At 37.6% G+C, this 11,567-nt stretch overlaps 1 protein-coding gene across 5 annotated transcripts in view; it reads left to right on the forward strand.

The window, feature by feature from the left end:
* LOC132139529 (misshapen-like kinase 1) overlaps window positions 1-11,049 on the forward strand; it is a 46,777-nt gene extending 35,728 nt beyond the window's left edge. For all 5 annotated transcript variants that reach the window (XM_059547944.1, XM_059547945.1, XM_059547946.1 and 2 more), the window contains 10 exons: window positions 853-969; window positions 1,125-1,236; window positions 2,615-2,770; window positions 3,175-3,318; window positions 3,438-3,572; window positions 3,759-3,859; window positions 4,236-4,385; window positions 4,579-4,738; window positions 4,892-5,031; window positions 6,780-11,049. In XM_059547944.1, coding sequence (XP_059403927.1) covers window positions 853-969; window positions 1,125-1,236; window positions 2,615-2,770; window positions 3,175-3,318; window positions 3,438-3,572; window positions 3,759-3,859; window positions 4,236-4,385; window positions 4,579-4,738; window positions 4,892-5,031; window positions 6,780-6,863 — 1,299 coding nt within the window. In that variant the 3' untranslated portion in view covers window positions 6,864-11,049. The remainder of the gene's footprint in view (window positions 1-852; window positions 970-1,124; window positions 1,237-2,614; window positions 2,771-3,174; window positions 3,319-3,437; window positions 3,573-3,758; window positions 3,860-4,235; window positions 4,386-4,578; window positions 4,739-4,891; window positions 5,032-6,779) is intronic.
* The last annotated feature ends 518 nt before the right edge of the window (window positions 11,050-11,567 follow it).

The following is an 11,567-nucleotide window of genomic DNA, read 5'->3' on the forward strand; positions in this document are numbered from 1 at the left end:
GTTTGTGTTAAATAAGAGGCGATCTGGCGCTCAAATGTGTTGCTTTTAAGATCATGCCGAGTTTGCTCGTTGCTGCCGTTATCATTAATGGCGCCTCTTTCTCTGACTGGCGCTTCAATCTATTGCTAACTCTTGTGGAGACTCTCCATTCGCTCGGGTGAAATCACAAAATAAAATGCAGACAAACATGTCCCTGCTCTTGATATAAAATCACTGATGAACACATTTGGTTTTAATGAGGGAAAAAAGACTATACGAGGACTTAGCACACTAACTTAGCACAAGTTCTACTATACCATCAGTACACGCAGATGTGTACAGCGGATCTATAGGCTAATCACTGTTGTGAGGAATTGGCACTGATGAATGATTTTGATGTGAAACTTGAACTAGCCTATTGTATTAAAAATGTTTCTCTGAGTTCAAGTCTTTGCATTCATATTATGGACTCATCTGCTTAACTATAGAAAGTATGCTTTATTAATAGTGTGTGCAGAGTTTGGTCTTTTAATATCACTGTCTAATGCATTGAGACACGTCAGGTTAAGCCCATGTAATATCGGATACGGGTCACTTTTAAAAGAATGTGTAAACAGATTGCCAAAAAATTGGATATTGTCAAAAATTCTAATCTGGCCATCCAGATCTGCGGAATAAATGCAGCCTTTGAGTGTTTCCATCAGTAGTGTCCCTACGAAGCCAAAAAAAAAGGTTTTGAGACTTTACATGTATTCGTGAAACCAAAATAATGGATTCACTGCTTTTGATGGACTGTTTTTTCCCCTTTAAGAGTGGAACTTGAATAATGGGGATACCAATCTGTGTTTGTTTTTGTGTGTTTGTTTCTGGCAGACTCCAGAGAAGCGTAGTCATAATGGATACACCAACCTGCCTGATGTGGTCCAGCCCTCCCACTCTCCCACAGACTCGGCCTCCCACTCTTCCCCTGGGAAAGACTCTGTCTATGATGTGAGTTCTCTGCCCACCTAACTTTTAAAGCTTCATTCTCTCCTCCGTATATCATTTGATCACGTTTTCTTTCTGTGTTTAATTGAGTCATTAACAGAAACATAGCACAATGTGTGCAGTTGATTGGTTAACTCAGATCGTGCAATCAATTTCAGTATCAGTCCAGGGGATTGGTGAAGGCCTCTGGAAAGTCCTCTTTTACTACCTTTGTGGACCTTGGAATGTACCAGCCATCAGGGGGCACAGGCGATAACATGTCTGTTGGAGGTATGGTATTAATTTAGCTGACTGTTACTGGGGTATCTGTTACCCAGAAACACATCTGTTCAATGGTTTGGGGTCTGTAAAACGTTGTTAATGTTTCTGAAAAAGTCTCTTATTCACACCAAGGCTACATTTATTTAATCAACAATATAGCAAAAACAGTAACTATATTATGAAATATCATTACAATTTAAAATAACTGCTTTCTATTTTACTATATTTTAAAATGTAATTAATTCCTGTGATGTCTCAACTAAATTTTCAGTGGCTATCACTCTTCAGTGTCTCCTGATCATTCAGAAATCATGCTGAAATGCTGATTTGCTGCTCAATAAACATCTCTTATGAATATTTATTATTGAAAACTGTTGTGCTTGCTAATATTTTTGTGGAAACCTTTGGAAACCGAACCCTTTTTGTTTTTTTGAATACTCCCTTTCTGAATAAAAATATTTATTTTAAATCTTTAAAAAAAAAAAAAAAAAAAGTATTTGCGCACTGGTTAAAGGTGCTGTATGTAGGATTGACATAGAGTGGTTAAACTAGATATTGCAGTCCAAATTCAAAATATTAGGGTTTTTTTTTACGGGGCCCCTCCACTTCAGATGTCATGCACATGCAGGTTGCCAGATTGACGACACCAAATGGAACGAGCACGTGAATGAAATTAAATACGCTGTGTTTTTTAAACTGGCAGTGGGTGGGTTTCACAAACCGGCCTGGAACGTATATTTTCAAAGGAGAATAACTGACTATAGCATTGTTTTTCAGATAAACAAATATGTCAATTAGCATGTTTCTTAACCACTTCAGCTGTTATTTTGATTTTTTGAGAATTAGGCATATGCAATATTGGACCCACCGGTGGGTCCCCAGAGTTGATGTGGTTAAATATCTGCAAACATATGGTATTTTTATGCTTTAGTAGAAGTCAAAATCTTACATACAGCACCTTTAAATATACTCAAAAAAGATCAGTATTTTGGTCTTGTTTTACATTTACATTTATTCATTTAGCAGACACTTTTATCCAAAGCTACTTACAAATGAGGACAGTGGAAGCAATCAAAAACAACAAAAAGAGCAATGATATATAAGTGCTATAACAAGTCTCAGTTAGGTTAACACAGTACATGTGTTTTCTAATAATAAATGTACTTGAGAAACAAAATTGTCAGATTGTACTTCTTGTTTTAAAGATGTCAACAACAACACCCCCCCCCCCCCCCCCCCAAAAAAAAGGAAACTGATTCAGAAAAATAAATATTAATATTTTTTTGGCAGGGTAGGTCCACGATCATTGCTTCATTGTTGTGAAGGTATTGCTTTCAGATGACAGAGTCACTCACTGCTGTGCTTCTCGGTTCTTTGCGTGTTGTAGGTCTGGGCTCTCGTTTTGAGCAGTTGAAGATGGAGGTGAGGAAAGGCTCCATGGTTAATGTCAATCCCACTAACACTCGTCCAGTTAGTGACACTCCTGAAATCCGCAAATACAAGAAGAGATTCAACTCCGAGATCCTCTGTGCTGCTCTATGGGGTAAGAGATGAACGAGAGCTGTTTGTGTAGGTGTGTGTGTGTGTGTGTGTGTATGTGAACTTTCTGTTGTAATTTCCTTAATTCCTTCAACGTTCAAGACTAGTTTGATGCCAGTGCCACCCTCTGGCCAAAGTGCATACAATAAGACCAAAAAGCGTTGGAACTGTGGAATAATTTGGCTTAAGTTCATTGCTCCAAACATTTTTTTTTGGGGGGGGGAGTTGGTCTTATTAAATTCAATACTTTTTCCAAGTTTCACCATACAGCTTTCTGCCATTTTGAACTCCTACAAAGAAGCCTGAAGCTTGACAAACTTTATTTTCAGAATTTTCTATGTTTGTTAGGTCATGAGGGTGTATATATGATTGTGTGTGTGTGTGTTATAATGGTGTTTGTTCTGTCAGGTGTGAATCTGCTGGTAGGGACAGAGAACGGTCTAAAGCTGCTGGATCGGAGCGGCCAGGGGAAAGTTTATCCACTTATCAACTCGCGCAGGTTTCAGCAGATGGATGTTCTGGAGGGACTGAACCTCCTCATCACTATATCAGGTAACACGTGCCTGTTCATCACTTTACACACACACACACACATCACTGTCAGGACACATGGATACATCCAACCACACCTTTCATGTTTAGGCTCTTCATGTTAAGTGTCTCTCTCTCAGGCAAGAAGAATAAAGTGCGTGTGTATTATCTGGCCTGGCTGAGAAATAAAATCCTCCATAATGACCCAGAGGTGGAGAAGAAGCAGGGCTGGACCACTGTAGGGGAAATGGAGGGCTGTGTGCACTACAAAGTTGGTAAGTGTACATGTACAAAGTGCTTAATTATGCACACAGAAAAGACCAAGAAATTGGCAAAAGTACGCACTACTACAGTGTGAAATGTAGATTGTTTTGAAGACCTCAGATAAAATACTTTAACTTTGCAAAGTACTTCATGTCATAAATCACATTTGCTGTGAACATTTTTGTTTATTTTCCCAGTGAAATATGAAAGGATTAAGTTTCTGGTTATCGCTATGAAGAATGCAGTGGAGGTTTACGCCTGGGCTCCCAAACCTTACCACAAATTCATGGCCTTCAAGGTAGAGACACTAGTTTGTTTTAATGTCAGATTTTGTCTATTTTATTTATCATGTGCACAGCTCACATGGGGTTTACTGGGCTTTCTAAAGTTAAAAACAACTTCAGGAGTATGTGTTACTTGAACACCAAATCATTTTATTATAAAATTCAGCTTTGTCATTTCAAAATTGATTTCAGAACCATTCAAAAAATCTTACTGACCAAACTTGTGAATGGTAGTACAAGTTATAATAAATATTGCTTGCTGTACTGTATGTTAAAAATAATAGAAATTAACCAAGTACCAAATTATTTGAGAGAAACCATTTTTTTGAGCATCATCTTTGTAATGTGCTATACTTTCAGTCTCTTGCTTATTTGTGTCTTTCTTCTCAGTCATTTGGAGACCTGCCACATAGACCTCTGTTGGTTGACCTCACAGTGGAAGAGGGTCAGAGGTTAAAGGTCATCTATGGGTCAAGTGCTGGCTTCCATGCCATTGATGTTGACTCTGGAAACAACTATGACATCTACATTCCTGTACATGTGAGTTATGCTGTCGTGAAGAGGTTTTTTTTGTTTTGTTTTTTACACGAATGCACTGGATCACATGGGAGTGATCAGTGGTTTATGAGTCAATTGGAAAATGAGGAGAAAGTTTTACGGTTCCTTCAGAAAGATAAATCTCCGTTGCTAAACCTCTGTTCCTCTCTTTCACTCCCTCTTGCTCCCTCTGTAGATCCAGTCACAGGTGACTCCTCACGCCATCGTATTCCTGCCCAATTCAGATGGGATGGAGATGCTGTTGTGTTATGAGGATGAGGGCGTTTACGTCAACACATACGGACGCATCATTAAAGATGTGGTGCTACAGTGGGGAGAAATGCCCACATCTGTGGGTAAGTACACATTCACACACACATATACAGTCATGTGAAAAAAAAAGGACATACTGTTGAATTCATATCAGGACATTCATTTTTTTAGAGACAGTGTAAATGAAGCGAACTATAAAATATTCGAACGTCCTTGTATTTGTGTTTTGCATGTAGCCCACATCTGCTCTAATCAGATTATGGGCTGGGGAGAGAAAGCCATTGAGATCCGTTCTGTTGAGACGGGACACTTGGATGGAGTCTTCATGCACAAGAGAGCTCAGAGGCTTAAGTTCCTGTGTGAAAGAAACGACAAGGTGATAACATTTTCACATACACAGCACTTTACACAAATGGGGTACAAAATAGGGCCACTTTTCTTTTTCAAAAAGAAAAATAGATGCTAAAATGGATACTTAACCATACCTCAGGTGGTGAAAATAAATTGTTAATAGTTGTTTAAGAAAAAAATGTTTTTATGTATACTTTTCATGTTCTATGATGTCTGCTAGTTTTTCAATTCACTGCAGTTTACTCAGTTTGCTGGCAAAATATGGGGCGAAATCCCTGATTTGTGTGAAATATTTTTTTGTCTAATAGACATTCGATAAACATCAACAAAATGTTTAAAACAGAATTGAATGTAGGGCTGGGCGATATATCGAATATTAGCGATACTATCGTAATAATTTTGACGACGATGTACAATTTGAATATATCGGGAATATCGAATATTTCAAATTCAAGCATACTTTCCCAAAAGAACGCGCCGAATGTCCAAACAAGGAACCCGGTGTTTGCTTATTTTAAGCAATCTGGCAACCATGCGCACGTGCTCACTCCTCATTGCGGAAGAGCCGCCGACGATAATCTGAAAACACTAACAAGCTGGAATTGAGCGATCTAATGAAAGCGTCGTTCAGCCGGTCTGTGTTCTGTCGTGAGATCTCAACTGTATTGTTTGCATTTGTGATCGCAAAATAAATGCACTTACTCGACCGCTGATGTTTGAATAGAGAAACATAGGCTATGGCCATTTGGAATTACTATTGGGGAATTTCACTGATATGTTTACCAGTTTCCATAATATAGACAGAGAGAATGCAAAAGTCTTTGGTATTAATTTATATATATTTATATATAAGAAATAGCTATGTGCTTCAGCAACTAGCTCCCCATCTAAGAGGGTTTTTAGTGTCAGTAGGAACATAGTTTCATGCCACAGAGCTTCTCTTAAAACCACAGACAGTTGACAGACTTGTGTTCTTATCTTAAAAACTTGTTAAAAAATTAAAATAAAATACTTATCCCAGTTGCATAGTTTAAATTGTGAATTGCATGCACTAAAAAGTTGACAGAATGCACTTTCTGTAACTGTTACTTAATTTGCACTGCTTCAGTTACATATAGGCCTACATGTATTCATTAATAAAAAGCAGTAAGTGATCTCTTGGTCTAGATTTTTTAACTGCTTAAATTAGCTGTTTAATCTAAATGTTTTTTTTTTTTTAATGGGCAAAAGAAAATCATGTTTTATTTTTTATTATTTAAATGCAAACATATCGAGATATATATCGAATATCGTAAAAAATTTGACAATATCGAGATATCATTTTTTTTTGTATATCGCCCAGCCCTAATTGAATGTATGTTTTTTGACAAACAATACCATTTGTGTAAAAATTAAATTTACATTTTACAGATGCTTTTATCCAAAGCAACTTGCGTTGCATTTAAGATAGACTTTTATTTATTTTATCAGTTCATTCTTTCCCTGGGAACCATTAGATTACATTAAACATTGAAAAACATTACATTACATTACATTATTTAAAGGGAATGGTATATATTTTTTGTAATAAAGAAAAATAATGCAGGGTTGCATGCAAAATTTGAGACACGGCAATATATTATGTTGTTAGTCATTAAAATAAGGTGATAATTAAAAATATGATTTAATACAGTCAACTGAAGATCAATTCAGTGGAATTACACTGAAAAATGATCTTCTCACAAAGCTTATCCACTTTACACTGTAATCATGTTTTTTTCTCTTTCTTTTTAGGTGTTTTTTGCATCAGTGCGCTCCGGTGGCAGCAGTCAAGTCTACTTTATGACTCTGAACAGAAACTGTATTATGAACTGGTGAAAGAGCTGCCACATGAACCTAGATTCTGCTGTGTGCACACATACAAACACTGAACAACACCCACATACACTCTGTAAATACACAAACACACACACACACTCCTGCACAAACCTACGTATAGAACACACACAGTTATTCACTTCACATCTTCCTGAAGACACTCCTTCATTCTCCTGTGATCTCTGAGCCAGCTGTACATGGCGTGCGTGCGTCTGCCGTGAGCGCGCCGCTGACCTCTGACAGAGCAATGTTGTGTTCATCTGATTCCACATGGGTTAGCTTTCAGCTCACTGGGGCCAATGTTGCTCACTGCTAATGTTTCTGACATTTTTAGGACCAGACATAAAGACAAATTGTACATTATTCTACTAGAAAACGTTCAATTGTTGCTCGTTTTGTGACGCAGCAGCAGTGTGCCTGTGTGAGAGACTTTATCAGCTACTCTGAACAGCAGAAACAACTTGAAACCACAGTGGTGTGAGCTGGTCCTGCAACATCTGTAATTTTCCATTTCCACTGTATAGTGTAGTAGTCGTTTGTTCTTGGTTGCATTGAGTTTCAGATTAAAGTGATAGAATGTTTTCTTTCAACAAGTAGAAACTTAGAAACTGATTTAAAAATACAAGTTTTAACATATTCTGAGACGGCTTCCCTTCAGAGCAAGGCAAGGTTTTCTCTTTCTTGATGTATAAACAATAATCTGACGCCTATGTCACCAAACTGTTTGTTGGATGGAAATGGTGGTGGCTGCTTACGGAGCAGAATCCAGCGTTTTGATTTTCCACTAGTCAGCTGGTGAGACCAAGTCACCCACAATGGAGCGACAGTCTCTGCTTTTGCTTTTCAATGCACTTTTTTTCTTTCTATGTGGGAAGTATCATCATATCTACTACTGTTTGATATTCTCAGTGCGTAAGCGTATTTAGTATTACTCCTACTTTTATTATCTGCTGTTCTATAGCTGTTCTATTGCAATACATGCTGTGTGCTCGTTCTTGTTCGAAGTTTAACGAGGGAGTTTCTCTTGGGTTATTTTGATTTTAGACAGGAAGATATATAGTAAGTTAACTCCGGGTTTGATTGAAAGCGCTTTTTGGCAGCATAAACCTATAGTTCACAATGTAACAGCCATGATTGTATACTCGTTTGTATTCAGTAGGCACATGATTTTTTTTAGGAGTTCAATCAAGACACGACTGCGTAATACACTTGAGAGTGATTTCATAACCGAGTCGTGTTTGTGCTGTCAAAAGTGCTTGATGGGAGGTGTAGTTTTTTTAGGCAGGCTTGTAGTTCATCAGGGATGTGTGCATTTGATCAGACTTTTTTCTTTGATATTTGGACCCCACCATTAGCAACACAAACGTCATGTTTTAGACGAAGTCTTGGGTGGATTGGAGCAAGAATATTCTTTGGTTTATCTGACCGTGTGCAAATGAGCTGCGTGTGTGCGTGTGTGTTTGTGTGTGTGTGTGAGTGAGTATCAGTGGGAAATATTCATCAGTAACGTACAGTAGGATCAGTATAAAGCAATAGTTTAAGGATTATTGACGGGTTTGTGCTCCGCTCTGCAATACTAGACCAGAGATTTCACTAATTTCCATGCAGATAATTGACTTTTAACTAAAAAGAATACCATCACAATCAGTCTTTTCTTTTCGCTTTCCCTATTTGGTGAAGATAGTATTATACCATTATATCACTTAAATGCTACCTTTACAAATAAAAGTTTGTGTACACTAATAACAGAATAGTTCTAAACAGTTTTGTAGTTATGAACACTAAATGATTTTAGCACCGATTTGTACAGTAGCTTGTGGCAGTACAGTCATCTATTAATACCTAATAGCCCCTCCCACTGCACATATTGCCTGCTGTCACACAGTCTAGACGAGCACTAAACACCGATGACACATTCAGTAAGTCATTATTAAATAAGGCAGTGCAACACTTCAGACAAATAATTATAAATAGTTGCATTTTAGAGAAAGAGTTTGATATTTTCATCATCCGTTAGTGGGCAAAATCAAACCGAACTTGAAGGTTACTGTGCCATTATGACAGATTCACTCTCTCTGAGACTTACTTGGTTTGTGCCCCTCATCTTTACTTTCTTTCTCTTACTTGCTATAGAACTTTCCTGCTTAGTAAATCAAACTGCCATGTTTACTGAAATAACAGTGCCTTGGATTGGGGTTGGGTGTATTTGCTTGATTGTGTGCATGTGTGTGTGGGAGAGCGTTGAGCATGTGATTGTTTTAATAAGAACTGAAGTTCAGGGAAGAGAAAAGTCCAGTGCGCAGTTAGGGATCTCGTGCCAACAAAGTGCACTTAAACTGACAATAGCCAGAGTACCAAAACAGGCTCTTCTCACTATGTTTTAGCACAAAAGCCATGCCATAATGAGCTCGTTCCTCCAGTTTGAAGGCAGTGCATTCCTTTGCAGTATTTAGATGTTTGCTTACCACCATATTACAATCCAAACGCCCTACAGTTACATGACAAGACAAGCTCTTTTTTGTGAAGTGCGTGATGGTGATGCTTGTAGCTCTTATATCAGTGGCTATATCGTTTCGCCAAACAGGAAAAAGCCTCTGGTTTTCATGCTGGAGGTTCACGAAAGGTTCGGGTTGTCATGGTGAGGAGCTGCTCACATGCGTGTGATGTAACAGTCCCCAGCATTCCCAAGAGCTCTTGGAATTTGGTGCGATTTTGCCTTTGTGCTTCATAGTACATGTGTATAACTGCGTTCACACTACTTGATTGACAGATTTTATGTTTTTATAGAAGAATTATGTAATGAATAATGAAATAAAAACAGAGAGGAAATATGGTTTGCAAATTAGATAAGGAGTTTATATTAAGATTACAATGGCCTGTCAGGATGATGGGAATGGAGGAACAAAAAAAAAATATATATATATATCCCTGAATTCTTTTTTACCTAAATGTAGATTTATATAAAAAGAATTTAATGAACGTAACCTTGTCAATAGAACTGAATAAGAGAATGCATTGATATATAGCATTTTTCTGGTTGAAGAATAATCATTGGAGCAGAGCTTCTGCCTGTCGAGCTGTACATACGGCTGTACTTTCAGTTAGACTCGTCTCTCTCCCCTCTTTTTCCAAACGAGTGTTATAAAAGAGAGCGTGTGGGTGTGCGACTGTGCAAGTGTGAATCGGAGAGCTATTTTTCCACGTGTGTGCTGTTCATTATTCCCTCAGAGGAAAGAGTGTGGACAAGACAAGACCAGTCGATTGAGGACCAGAATGGTCAAACATACATGAATCATCACTGGACTCGAGCCAGAGATGCGACTCCGGTCATGTTTGTAAATGCCACTGACGACCAGTTGAACATCTTAAGTCTTTCTACAGCAGCTGACCACAGATCAGAAGCTCGTATTGAAATGTAATTCCAATGTTTTAGGGGTTGTTCTGAAGGTACACACGCTGTTGGCTTTATTGTGGACGTTATTGAATGTAATCAGTTTGTTTCATTCTGGTCTATTAAACTGATCTGTTGGATTGAAGGCTTGTAAGACTTTTACAGAATCCATGGTTTAGGTGCACTCCATCCCCCAGATCTGAACAAATGTTTATCATTAAATGCCTGTTCTAAACCAGTCGGTCTTTAAAAAGCTAGACTAATTCATGTGTAGCAGTCTTCGAGAGACGCGGAGCTGTCTGGTTTTCGTTTTAAGGCCTTTACTGCTGTGTTTGAGGTATTTATCTACTCTACATGCTATTAGCACTATGCTAACAAGTGGCATGTCTCTTGTTGTTCTCTGGTAATGCAAAGTTAATTCCTTAGCTGATTTTTGTAAAATATTTACTACAAAAAAAAAAAAAGGTTCTTGATTTGTAGTTCTTTTACTTTGTGATTTTGGTTCGGTCTCATAGCAGTAGGCAGGAGAGGGTTAAAGGTTGTTTTGGAGGTCTTGATAAAGTTGATCCTCTGTGATGGGTTGATTATCATTCTTTTCATTTAGTTTAAACCAGTTTTATGTTTCAGAAAAAGAAAAGAAAAAAGGTCGATGTTTTGACATATTTTTAGTGTTTCTGTTTAGGAGAGGGAATGTTTCAGATGATTGGAAGTCTTAAAGATTGAATGCATTCACAAGTCTGTAATGTCTCAATACAGCATTATTTGAAAATTAAAAATTACTTGATCTCTGTTAAAGTGGTGTAACTCTTTATTCCTTCAAGCTCATTTTATTAGATTTTAGACATTTTTTTAAACAATACATTTAAATTCACTTGTTTGAATCATGTTATTAGCTCATGCTAGCATGTGCTCGTATACTTTTATGGCATATTAGACAATTATCAAAATCGAGCAAAAAAATGTTAAATGTGTCAATTCAGTGTTTTACTATAAATGCATACTGTTTGCTGTGACTTGGTTTCTGTCTCGCTTTCTGACTGGGCTGTAGTTGAAAATGAAAAACATGTTAACGTGGAAAGCTTTGCATCCAATTCAACTTTCCAAATTTTGGCCCAAATTTGTCATACGTAAGTGTGTTTGGTATCACACTTCTGTTGTTTATGCCTTTTTACAACACTGTCAGATAAATAACTTTGCTTGTCCAATATGAAGTCTGGGTCCCCAAAAAAACCCCCCGCATAGAACCACTTTTATGAACTGAGTAATTTCAAATAAGTATTTACACAGTCTTGTGAGCAAGCTGTGGTCACATA

Source organism: Carassius carassius, chromosome 4 (assembly GCF_963082965.1).
Source record: "Carassius carassius chromosome 4, fCarCar2.1, whole genome shotgun sequence".
Taxonomy (NCBI): Eukaryota; Metazoa; Chordata; class Actinopteri; order Cypriniformes; family Cyprinidae; genus Carassius; species Carassius carassius.